We start from the raw sequence: 13,977 nt of genomic DNA on the forward strand, positions 1-13,977 counted from the left end.
TAGCATACTGTCCTTAACAACCCTGCCAACATTCACATTGTCACAAAACTTGGACATTAAGCCTGATATACCTTCATCAATTTCATTGATAAACACAGAAAACAACAATGGGCCCGACACAGACCCCTGGGGAACTCCACTAATAACATTAGTCCACGAAGAGTAGTATCCATTGATTACCACACTCCATTGTAGCAATTGCCCCTAATGCCATACTGTTTCAACTTGTACAGTAGTCTTCCAATTGCAACAGATCAAAAGCTTTCGTAAAATCCAAGTATATGATATCAGAATTATTTTTTGCATTCAGTTCCTTTGTGACCACATCATAGTATCAAATTAAATTGGTCAGACAAGACTTCCCCTTAACAAACCCATGCTGTGTTTGAATTATAAATGCAGTCTTTCTAGATGATCCTGCAGTGTTTCTTTAACCAGTGACTCCATTATTTTCCCCCAAACAGAAGCTAAATTAACAGGCCTGTAATTACTCGTGACACCTTTCAATCCCCCGTTGTGAATTGAGGATACATTTGCACATGTCCAGTCCGTGGTGACTCCCCTGAGTCCAAGGATGCTCTCATAATTATGGCTAAGGTTTCCTTACTTCTTTTGCTGCCTACTTTATTATCACTGGATAGATCCCATCCACCCCAAGTGCCTTTCTTATGTTTAACTTCAACAATTAGCATTTTTAGCATTAGTAGAGGCATTTGATGCAAGAAAGCAAGCTTATGCAGCATCAGCCAAAAAAAAAAAAAAAAAAAACCCACTTCCACTTCACCCCTCTGTTCGTTCAAAATACCTGTCCAGCTGAGCCTTAAACTTATTTAGGCTATCAACCTCCACCACAAGGGATGGGAGTCTGTTCCACCAACCAACCACCCGCTGGCTAAAGGCAAATTTCCGCACGTCTATCCTACACCTGTCTTTCCTCAATTTGAATTTATGCCCTCTCAGGTGATTTTTCTGAGCTAGAGGAAGAATCCCATCAGCATTGAGCATGCTTAAACCATTCAAGGCTTTATACACCTCTATCAGATCACCTCGCTGGTGCCTAGTCTCCAGACACTGTAATTTGCAAAACTTAAGCCTTTCTTCGTAAGAGCACCCCTTTGTTCCATTCACTAATCTTGTTGCCCTTCTCTGTACTCGTTCCAGCAGCTCTACATCCTTCTTGAAATGAGGCCTCCAGACCTGTATACAGTACTCTAGGTGTGGCCTGACCATTGCCTTATACAATGGAATAATCACCTCTCTATCCCTGCTGGAAAAATTCCTGTATATCATTGACAATACTCCATGCGCTACTCTTGCAGCCCGTCTGCACTGCTCAGAGAACTTCATATCTGCCTGCACAACCACCCCCAAGTCCCTTTCATTCTACACACAAAACTACTCCTACACTTGAGAGACGGTCGTGTTCAAAGCCGCTAAGTGGATTTTTCTTATTTATTGATTTGAAATTATTGTTTTTCTAAAACTTTTGATTTAAATTTAGTAGTATAACAATTTCTCCTCCACTTTGCTCTCAGGTATTACAAAATCATTTAACTCCCTGTTAGAGTTTGATAAGCTTCTGGTTTCCACTTCCCTACAGAATTCTTCATGTGTGAATGTAGAGGCAAAATATTCATTCAGTTAGTCAGTTACCTGAGTGGAATCATCAACAATCAAACCATTGATATGAAGTGGACCAATCTCATTCATCCCCAATCTTCTAGAGTTTACGTAAGTAAAGAGGTCTTCAATGTTTTTCTTTACATTCTTTGTTTCTTTGCCAAAGATTTCTTGTAATCTGCCTTTGCTTGCCAAACCTCCTTTGTGACTTGATTACAGACTATCTTATATTTACCATAAGCATTTGTGTCTCCTGATAATTTATATGCATCCCATGCATTTTTCTTCTCTGCCACGAGTCTCATTAATTCATCTGTTGGTAACAGCATCAGTTGGTCCCACTGTATAGAATTTAAAAACTATCTGAGACCACTGTAGTCACCTTCACGAAAGCAAAAACCCTTCTCTTTACCCCAGATGGTGGTTATATCTTAGAGTAAATCCCACATTAGTACACTGTGATCACTGCCACCTAGTGGTTCCTTTATCTGCAGGTTCATATTGCATAAATAATCACTGCTGATAATCAGATCAAGAGTATAAAGTCCCTCTAGTTGCCTCTCGAACATGCAGCTATAGAAAACAACCATTGAATAAATCCACAAAAGTTCTTGCTAGTGTGAGTGTTTGTTTGTTATTTTGTTTTTAGGAGCATTAGCAACTAAGGCCATATTGCTCCGGGAATATGCAGTGGTCATTTCCTGACCTTTCTGCATCCTCCATATTTGGTGGTCACGGGCTCCAACTCCAGTCTAATCAAGAAGCGTGTGCTATGCACTGCTGCTCCTGCCCACCTGGATACGGAGGCACCCTAGTTTGAGTGACCAACTCACAAGTTCCAGTCTATATCTGAGAAGATAAAATCGCCCATTATAAGACAATCTGATTTACTGGCCCACTCGATTTTCCTCTGTACAGCTGTTCATTGTACTCATCAGAGTCATTAAGCCTATAATACACTCCTACACTGAATTTTGCTTTCCCAGTACTTAGGTCACACAAAACTGACTGAACACTGCACTGCCCACCAATGTCAATTGGATGCACTTCCTTAGTTTTGTGTTTCTTAACTACCAGCATGACCCCTCCTCCTTTCTATCCTTTCTGTACAGATTGTAGTCCTCAAATTCCAATTCTACATTCCTTATCTCTGTGTGACACCACATCTCTGATATCTCAACAATATTTGCCTTTGATGTCTTCACCAGCCCTCAAATTCATCAAATTTATTTACTACACTATTAGCATTGGTGTACATGCACCTATTCTTACTCTTAGTTACCCAAACACAACCCATGTATTTGCTTGTTCCATGATGACTCCCAACAGTCCTTGAAATCCCTAGCACCTACCTTTCTAAGCTGCTGCTCATTCCAAATAGAAAATAGAAGCAGTGCAAGAATCACTTTCACGTCTGCCTGTGGCTACTATTAATCAATTAGTCTGTGAAACCCCCCCCCCCCAAGCCAGCAGTTTTCCGACCCACCTAACACTGCCTCGATAGCATCAGCAAATATTCTTGCACCCTTTCTATTTAAGTATCCCATCCCTGTAGAAACAATCTCTGCTGTTAACAAGCACAGACCAGCTGAAAAAATTCTACTCCACAAGCCTTGCCCAATCTCTCCATGGCTGAATTGACTCCCATCATATACTCCCTCCTACTTTGTCTAAGCAGAATTGTAGACATTCAGTATTAACTCTAACTCGCAAATTTTTTTTTCAACATTGACCTGTACTTGTTAAGTAAGTCCACAGAATGGCATGATACCAGTCAAGTGCCTATGCTGTGTGTTTGTTTATAGTTTCAGGTTGTTTTTCTTCTTACACCAGTTCAATAAATATATCTAGTCTTATCCTAGTTATTTTTGAAAGATTTATTGCAAAAGTTCCACATAATAAAGACAACACAATATTCTCTCAAGATGGATACTACTCTGCAGAAGGCAACATATGTAATTTCAAATTATGCATTCTGTGAAGCATGCTAAATTTGAAATAAAGTTTGAGGTAAACCTGAAAGTAGCAATAACTAATAGTATTGATAATACATGTTTTTTTAAAAAAATAATATTTATATACATAAGAAGCTAAAATGCATTTGCATGCACATGTTTGAAATTTTGCACACTTAATGGTCTTTTAAACTGGAAACTGGGAAAGACAATAAGATGAATGTTTCTATTTTATGTATAACATGTTTTCTTGGTTTTTGTGAATATATAAATTATAAAAAAACCAGAATATTTAAAAATTTTTTTTATTATAACTTTAAAAAGTTATATACACTAAGTACTGCAATTCATTAAGGAATTGCAATACTTAGTGTATATAGTAGCACTGTTCAAATAGAATTCAAAAAAAACCCCAAAAACATTTTCCCAAAATTAAAAAAAATATATAAAAAAAATAAAAAGTTGGGCACACGTCAGGTGATCAATGACCATTTTTGTTACACTTTGGGGTGCTGCTGCCACCACTACCACCACCAGGTTAAAGATCATATTAAAATCAAAGAAAACTAATGACTAATATTAATTATGAAGAAAGCAATGGTTTATCTGAGGATGGTCACTGAAACCAAACTACATGTGGTTTCAAAATAGCCACATTCTTACAACCTCCATACTAATATCCTTTTCACCAGTGCTGAGCAATACATTTTGACACTTTTCACCTTTGATTTTTATCTAAATCAATAAGACCATCGTTTAATAGCACCCTTTTACTCTGCTTTACTTCATTTAATTTGCAATACAGCAGTAAATTAGCACTTATAATTCTTAATACTGGCCATGTTTTTTTTAAAAAATCTTATTTCATGTGTCGTGAGTTAAAAAAAAAAAAAAAAAAAAAAAAAAGCAAAAACCAAACACTCTACACAATTACTTCCTTCAAAACAAATGGTGCATCTGAACATGACTCTCTGATCCACACAGTGCATGAGGGCCTTGGTTTCTGGGAGATAAAGAAAGGCATTTGACATTGCTACTGTCACTAGATAATATTTCAGTGGGCATTTGACATTGCTACTCTCACTAGATAATATTTCAGTGGAAGGATATGCAGGTGCATTATTCAAAAATAACAATGCCATAATGTTTTCATTTGCATTTCATTTCTACTTTTGAATATATTTACTTCTTTTACAAAGTGATTGTGAAACAATTCTGAAAAAAGCTTGGAACTGCATCATCAGTTTTTTTTTTGCTTATAAAAAATCTGTTCCATACAAATAAAATACAAACACAAAAATAGAAGGCAATCAAAATTATGGATTGTTTGAATTAGTGAGGTTTTACTGTAAGATTAAATAAACATTTATGGCATTACTTGCACTTGTGTATTTTCTTAAAAATCATGATAATGAATATATTTATTTTTAACAACTTTGATGCAAAATGTGTTTCTAAGCAGTTGAGAATACAACTCCAATTTATAATACTTCATCTATGGACAATAATTGCAGTCTCCCTGTAGTTGGCATCTTATAGAAAATCATTCAGTTATGTTTTATATTAATTTTGTAAAAATATTTTAAGTGTGCAAATTCTGCATCAAAAAGCTAACAGACATTTGACAAAAAGAATGATAATTTACAGTAGGTTTAGGAAGCTTATGAAATCAAGTAGTTAATACGAATTACATCACTTTTTAAGTGCCTTTTAACTTGCAAAGCATATAACAGAAAACTATTTATGTGAGGAATTTAAAATCAATGATAGGTAGACTTAAAAATTGATTATCAGCAACAATGAAAACAATATTATTACTGTTAATTATTACCTCAGCAATAGCAGTATAAAAACTTCTTGCCACTCCGCTACCTTCACCTGGTTCATCCTTAAATGTGACTTTAACTCGAGAAACAGTAAGTGGCGGTGTCCCAGCTGTATTTCGTCGACTGTAGTTGTTATATTGAGTATTTAATTCTTTAAAAGTTTGCTGCAATAGGGAAGTTCTATCTCGTTCAATCTACAAATGCAAAATAAATTTATGCAATGCATTATCAGTTATAGCAGAGACAGATTCTTTCCCCCCCATACATTATGCAAACAGATATCACCAACAATTACTTTTAAACTTGTAAGAAGTGCTGGACTACCTTGTCCTTATAAGTGTTTTTTTTTGGCATGCACAGTTTAAACTGCATAACTAATTGCTAAATTCTTATGACTCATGGTACACTGAACTTTTTCCAAACAAATATATCACCAAAAGAATATTTTACAATATGTCTGCTATGACAGCCCCTGTTTAAGGAACTTAGTGACCACTCATCATATAGAATGCCAGCTCTAGTAGCAATTTCCAGAAAAAATAGCCAAAAAAGAAGTCATCCATGTGAAGTGCTAATTGGTATATTAAGAGATACTTGATAAATTAAAGTACAGTAGCTAAAACTATTTTTTGATTTTTAAGGTATCCCTTCATACACAGAGTGGCAGCTTACATCAACCAACTCTATGATGACCAACCCTGAAACAGGCTGTTAGAACGGCAGTGTCCCATCTTTTAAACAAACAGCAGAATAGCCTCTTGGTGATATTATTTGTTTAAAAGTAGTATGATATCAAAGCAACTCATTAAAACAGTGGAGTTCTTACTGATGAGACCTTAATATTTCCATAAGCATTTAAAACTTGAGGAAAAATAATTAAATAAACACATTTTTGTATATATTTATTCTTTTTTTTTTTTTTTTTTCAAATATCAACTAGGCCAAATAATTTATTGTTTGTATAATTTGTCCAAAACTCATTAAACAGTGTGCAACATAACATGTAGGACCCACTTCAGGGATCAATTTAGGACCTATAAACAATAAAAAAAAAAATAAATAAAAATAAAAAAATCATGTAAACATGTTTAATTTTGCCTTATTTCTGAGTTACAGCAATTATCTGCTTATATTTGCAGGAAATGCTCAAAATGACCATCATGCACCTGAAAATGCCCCATAATAGACCCACTGACCTGCTCAAAAGTTCCACATGTTGGTGGAGCACTACAATGTTATCATTTGGTGTGGAATAAACAGTTCATGACTTTCAGATGGCCCCAAACAAGTAAAAATCGAGTGGATTCAGGATCAGAAAGCATACAGGCCAGGCAATGGGTCCTGCACAACCTATCCATTTATTAGGAAATCACTCATCCAAAAAGTTTCTAGTGACATGGCTAACATGAGGTAGAGCACCACATGCATAAACCAAGTGATGAATGACATCAAGTGTAACTTCTTCCAATAACTCACGTAAATGTTCCCTTAAAATATTGTAGCAGAATGCTCCTGTTAATCTCCCAGGCAGAACATATCATATACTTCAATTTCAGGAAAGTTTTTGATACTGTTGCACATACAAGACTACTGTTCAGATTGGAGCAGTATGGCATTAAGGGCAAGTTGCTACAATGGACACTGCTCTTCGTGGACTAATGTTATTAGCGGTGCTCCCAGGGTTCAGTGTTGGGCCCATTGTTGTTTTGTATATTTATCAATGATATTGATGAAGGTATATCAAGCTTAATATTAAAGTTTGCAGATGATACAAAGGTTGGCAGGATTGTTAATAACAGTAATGGCAGTATGCTACTGCAACAGGACCTGGAGAAATCGGGCCAATGGGCTGAGAAATGGCAACTGAAGTTTAACATTGACAAATGCAAAGTACTGCATATGGGTAGCAGTAACTCCAGACAAATGTATCAACTTGGTGGTGTTACACTCACAGTAGTGGAGAATGAAAGAGACATGGGGGTAATTGTGCAGTCAGACATGAGGCTTTCTGAACAGTGTAGACAGGCTGCCAGAGGTCATTGGGTCTTGTCAATGATATACAGGAATTTTGTGAGCAGGGATAAGGAGGTAATTATCTCCTTGTATAAGGCAATGGTGAGGCCACACCTTGAGTATTGTGTACAGGTCTGAAAGCCAAATTTTAGGAAGGATGCAGAGTTGCTATAACAAGTATTGAGAAGGGCAACAAGACTGGTGAGAGAAACGAAGGGGTGCTCTTATGAAGAAAGGCTTAAATTCTGCAAATTGCAGCATCTGGTGAGTAGGCACCTGCGAGGCGATCTGATTGAGGTGTATAAGGCTTTGAATGCATTGAGCAGGCTCAATGCTGGGATTCTTCCTCTTGCTCAGATTACAAACCTGAGGGGGCAGAAACTGAAATTGAGGAAAGACAGTTTTCAAATAGATGTGCAGAAATTTGCCTTTAGCCAGCGGGAACAGACTTCCATCTGTCGCTATGGAAGTTCATAGCTCAAATAAATTCAAGGCAGAACTAGAGAAAATTTGGAATTAATGGATGGGTGAAATGGGAAGGTTTCTTTTTTTTTTTTTTTTTTTTTGCTGATGCTGTATAAGCTTGCTTTCTTGCATCATATGCCTCCACTAATGTTAATAACAGTCCTGATTAAATTGTTGTCAATTATTCCTGCCTATACATTCATACCAAATTGTTGCTGGTGTCTTAATTGAATAATGGCATGGGGATTGTCTTCAGCCCATCGATAAGCATTGTGAAAAGTGACCACACCAACCCCAGCAAATCCAGCTTCATCAGTAAACAGTACAGCACACAGGAAATGCTAGCCACGAGCACACATCTGCAGACACCAAGTATATAAAGCTTCTCGTGGCGAGAAGTCTGCTTCAGCAAGTCCTTATATTCTCTTAAGATGATATGGATAAAGCTGCTGGTCATGTAAAATAATCCACAGTCGTATGTCCTATGTTCTGTGCAGTTGCTATCCTTTGGGTTCTTCGTGATTATTTTCTTCAATGTGATTGAGCATCTGTTCTTCCAAATCAACAGTTCTGGTGCTGATGTGTCTACCACCATCTGAAACTTATTTTTCTAAATGAACCAGTTTCCAAAAAGCACTCAGGTATTCTCTTAAAGGTCTTCTTATTTGGCAAATGACGATTAGGGAAGTTTTCTGCGTACAGGCACCTTGCCTGCAATTTCTCAATTTGAACAAGACTCCAACATCAGCAATGTACAGTAACAAAATGTTAATAACAAGTTCCAAATTTAGTGTCCTTGTTAGGAAGAATAACTGAAATCACTCAAAGAATATTATGGGACCTTGTTTACATAACCACAGCATGTCCCTGTATGAGATATTGATCATTGTTTGTAAACAGCTAATGGAGCCAATTATGCTAACTCAGTTTGTGGAAAGAATTGCTGGAACACAAAAATGGCTGTAACTCAGAAACAAGGCGAAATCTGACCTAAGTTTACATGAACTTTTTAAAAACATTTTTAGGTCCTAAATCCATCATTGAAGTGGGTCCCACATGCTATGATACACCCTGTGTATCATAACATCCTGTATATCTGTATATCAAAATGCATGTATGAAGAGCCATATCTGTATGTTCCATTTACATTATTTTAGGAATAGAATAAACAGGAGTTTAATTTTTAGATAGTTCATTAAATAATTAAATTTAAAATATACTTAAAATGAAGTGAAACAGATAATTCAAAATATTATGAGTAGTTATCTTACTCAGAATTGAAATCATTTCAAGAAATGCAATTTTGCACAGGCAGGTATTGTATCTAAGCTTAATATTCATTCCATTTTGACTTCATTCAGAACAATGTCTTGCCCCCCCAAAAAAAGATCACTAAAACATTTTATTAAATGATAATCTCCAGAAAAATCTAGAACTTTCATTATTTTAATTTATTGTTAGTTCACTGCCAAGCAAAGCAATATGTGTTCCAATGCAGAGGTAGAAATCCTATGCCTCCACTTGAGATCAGTTAACTACAGGAACAAGTGAAAAGGTCTTTAATCACTTGATAGGATTTGAACTAATCAGTGATGAATGGAAAAAACCACCAGACTGTTATGGAGGCCATACTAGTTATTATAATTACTACTGTTTAGTATTGTATTGTGGATATGATCTACCCTGATGAGTGCATGTATGTATGTATGTATGTATGCATGTACAAAAGCTACTCTATGCTATACAAAACACACAGGACAAGTGAATCTACATTCACTTGTCCTGTGTGTTTTACATTCCTCCTCCCTCTTTGCAATGATGATAATCTTGGAAGATGGGGATATATATTAAAATACACTGGGATTCAACCATTTACTAGTTCTAAAATGGTGGGGTTCCAAGCAGTGTCTGTCACTTATTTAAGCATATCAGAATTAAATCTTTTTGGAATGGCTTTCAGTAACCTTGTTGTATTTTCAAAAATGTTCTTCTCATTTTCAATCTTCCTTTAAGTTGAGCTTTCAGTCTAGAAAAGAGGATGAAACCAAAGGCAGCAGGTCAGGAAGTAGAGAGGATGTGGTACTACCCAAATGTTCCATTTCATACAATATTCAGCTATTGATAAGACATGACACTAAGAGGAGATGAATCTCCAGAAAAATCTAGAACTTTCATTATTAAATTAAAATAATGAAAGTGACAATGACTTTACCAATAAGTCATAGTTGCCAAGGTGTCAGAGCAGGTACTATCTGTTGTTTTGTTCTAACAGAATAATGTACTTACAAACTAGAACCTCTCAACAGAATGTTTATTTCACAGAATCACTTTAAGGAAGTAATTTCAATTCAAAAATACTTCATATCTGAATGAATCCTTATTTCTTTAGCAATTTTCAAACTTCAAAAAAGTAGTGGAATGTTGTGTGGCTTAATTCTTTATTTTTTTTAAAAATAGCTTTTCTAAAGATATGTATAATCCTTGATTCTTCAGCAGCAATGTACTTTTAGAGCTTTTAAGACATTTACATATCATAGTTTATGCTTCCTGTAAGGCTCATAGGGATTTTGTTTTAGCTTCTCTAGGTGAGCTGACGATAATTCTGATGTCTTGGAATGGATGATCCAACTGTTAAAATATACACAGTTCCAAGCACATTAACTTTCCCATGATCATATTAATCAAATGTTGTCCCTTCTTGGTAATGTTCACTTTAATAAATAGGTTGTTATTATTAATATAGTGCATTGGCATCTAAGGACATTCTGCAATGTGTGCATTATATTTGCACAAGTGTGTTTTTAGGCTGATATGCAAAATGTGTAGGATATTACACAGTTAATAAACATGATATAAAAAAAAAACTATAAAAGCATTACTTCTTAATATAGCTACTAGTTTTGATAAAATTGCAGGATATTTTTTTATAAGAATGAGTTAGAAATTTTAATTAACTGAGCCAAGGAATCTCGTTTGGATATGTACCAAAATTTTTCTGCACATTGTGTGGTAGCAGTTCATAAAATATCCCCGAGTTCCTCAACATTATGCACTTACTGCTATTAGTTACTGAAGCTTATTGAAAACTCTTGTTGAAGGTACTTATACTTTACGTCTTCATTGTGGAACCTACTGGCATTCATTATTATGCATTATCTGGTTGGTCAGTGGCTACAAGTTTTAATTATTTAGTTTCAGGAGTATGTATCAATTGTGGAAAGACAAATGTAGTGTCTATGCAATTTTTCTTGATATTATGATGGCCTCTGATTCCATCAAGATTTCCTTTCTTTGGTTTTTACATCAGGATTATTTATTCATTGTGGAGCAAATATTTAATTTTTTTAAGTTAATTCTGATTTACATTTCTATCACGATTTACATTTCTAATAATGGAATTATTTTCACTAAAGTAGGTTGGTGCACCCATTTTATTCTGTTTTTGCTTTTGCACTCCGTTTTAATGCAAATCCAGCTTTTGTTTCATATGCTGACTTGTTTATTTTCTGATTTTCCTGGGTGAGTTGTCTGACAATTCTGATGTCTTTGGATAGATGAATCATCCATTAAGACTGCTCTATGGTTTTACATTTATTAACTCTCTCATGATCACATTAGTCACACATCATCCCCTCTTGGTAACATTTAGTTTATGCAATGACAATTTTGAAAAACTCAAGAGAGGCAATGGAACTTGGATTAAAATTACTTGGTATTCTTTATTGGCATTTAGTGAATATGCTAATCTCTTGAACTGTCAATAAATTTTAGTAAGACTAAATATCTAACTTTTCCTTATCTAAATTTGTCTCGTTAGTTATTTACCCAGAAGGAGGTTTTATTTATGGTTTACAATTTCATTCTCATGTTAAAGTTTGGTAACTGAAATTAAAATGTTTTGGTATCTAAAAATTGATTTGATCTCCGTGAAGATTGTCAAGATAAGCTACAAATATATTATTGTCAACTGACTTCCTTTTTGACAATGTACAAGGTAGAAGACAAATTACAATGCAGTAGTTGAACTGAAGAAAAATAGTGAAACCAAAATTATAATAGAAGTATTTATTGTAGCAGAGTTATCAAACTGGCAGAAATGGGTTATGTGTAGCCCTCTGAATAGTTCTGAGACCTCAAACAATTTTTTTGTGTTGCATTGTTTTCTTAATAGTCAATGGCTGCTAAGTTGAATTCAAATCTAAAGTTCAAACATGAAATATATACATAAAATGGTAAAACCACATTTGGAATACTGTGTTCAAGTGAGATCAACAGAAGGATGACTGTACGAGGAAAGACTCCAATTAAGTGGGCTACAGTGATGGGCAACCATGCACCTCAGAGGTGACCTGATTGAGATTTATAAGGCACAGAGAGGGATTAGTAAAATGAATGAAGGTGGAATTCTTGCTGTCAGAAAGAATTCCAGAACTAGGGATCATAAATTCAAATTACAGGAGTTGAGGTTTAGATTAGACTGTAGGAAGTTTTTAGCCAGCAAGTCACTGATGGCTGGAACAAGTTGCCCTCGCAGGTAGTTGAGCTGAGGCCGACAGTTGGAATAAATTCAAAGGTCAATTGAATAGTTACCTGTGTGAGGAGGGAAGCATATAATTCGTATATTCTTACCTACTTTTTTTTTTTTTTTTTTTTTTGCCAGTGTAGCAAAAGCCTGTGGCTTCCTTGCACTATATGGTGAATATTATTACTAGGCTTTCAGTTTATTACTAATACCAAGTAAGTTTATAAGTGATTAATCATAGTAAACAAGTTACATAAAATAATATAAATAAATAAAAAATTAAATAATGAGAGGCAAGAGTGGGTATAAATACCTGGGCCTTTTATACAGAAGGGTTCCCTAAATATTTGTTAAAATAGAAAACACAGCTATATTGCATGTTAACAGGAACTATTAATGTATCCCATCCTATCTACTACTCCATGGGACAGCACGGAGGAGTAAGATGTCATCACATTGCTCAAAACACCATACTGATCTCCTTTTTTAACATACATAAAAATCGCTTACTGCTAACCGAAAAGGTAGGGCAATACACTGGCAGAAATAGTCCAGAGGGTTCTTTTTTTAAAAGTAAGAACAAATACATTGGCATCCAAATTCAAAAGCAATGAAGTGCATACAATAAACAGATTAACCAATGGATACTAAAAAAAAAAAAAAAAAATCATTAAACCACAAAAATTTTTTTTTCATAAAGAATCCAACACTATTCACTTGTAAAAGTTGACAAGGAGTCACAGATATGGTTCTAGTTCATATATGTCATAGATCATAACAGCATGGTTAATGAGTGCAATAGCAGTAATAGAGCAACTTCACAACACAAGAGCCTTTCAATTTGTTTAATTAAATTATCATAGTTACTTAACAATATTAGAGAAAGTCATATATTCCAAAATGAATAAGATACATAAATAATTCATCAAACTTGGCTGCATCAGGAAGTATATGGGGACTGGGTGTGAGAGTACATCTGAACAGGCAAAGTTTTTACGGCTCCAGCAAATAGAGAAGTTTACGCTTTATTATTGACTAAAATTGGCATATTCATTTATTTTTTAGAGTTGCTTTATATTCCTAGTAACAATATTTTAGTTTAAATTGAAGTTAGATAGAGATTAAGTTTTTAATTATACTTAGCCGCTTTATTGACTTAATTGTTAGATTAAATTATTTTCTATAAGTAGCTTACAGACCTAGTCAAGCTCTGCGGTTTATTTTGAATTTAGATAGCGCGATTTGGAAAGTTGTTGTTGTTATTTGGTTTTTAGGAGCATTAGCAACTAAGGCCATATTGCTCCGGGGATATGCGGTGGTCATTCACTGACCTTTCCGCATCCTCCATATTTGGTGGTGATGGGCTCGAACCCCGGTCTAATCAAGAAGCGTGTGCTATGCACTGCTGCTCGATTTGGAAAGTAAATAATACCGTGTCTGTAGATTAACCGTCCATAACTTGCCGCCATTATATGATATAAAGTGTGCTAGTGTAAGGTTTAACAGAAAACTAGATAACGAGTATAGTAGTATCAATTAATCAGTAAAATTTATTAATCTTATTAAATTTAATTGT

The 13,977-nt window shown here is 35.0% G+C and overlaps 1 protein-coding gene across 2 annotated transcripts in view; it reads right to left on the minus strand.

The window, feature by feature from the left end:
* The window catches only part of hyd (E3 ubiquitin-protein ligase hyd), a 670,489-nt gene that overhangs the window by 106,788 nt on the left and 549,724 nt on the right, over positions 1–13,977 (minus strand). For both annotated transcript variants that reach the window (XM_090375987.1, XM_090375986.1), the window contains exon 39: positions 5,407–5,595. In XM_090375987.1, coding sequence (XP_090232113.1) covers positions 5,407–5,595 — 189 coding nt within the window. The remainder of the gene's footprint in view (positions 1–5,406; positions 5,596–13,977) is intronic.

The sequence above is a fragment of the Mastigoproctus giganteus genome, chromosome 6, assembly GCF_048544385.1.
Source record: "Mastigoproctus giganteus isolate SK-2022 chromosome 6, ASM4854438v1, whole genome shotgun sequence".
Taxonomy (NCBI): Eukaryota; Metazoa; Arthropoda; class Arachnida; order Uropygi; family Thelyphonidae; genus Mastigoproctus; species Mastigoproctus giganteus.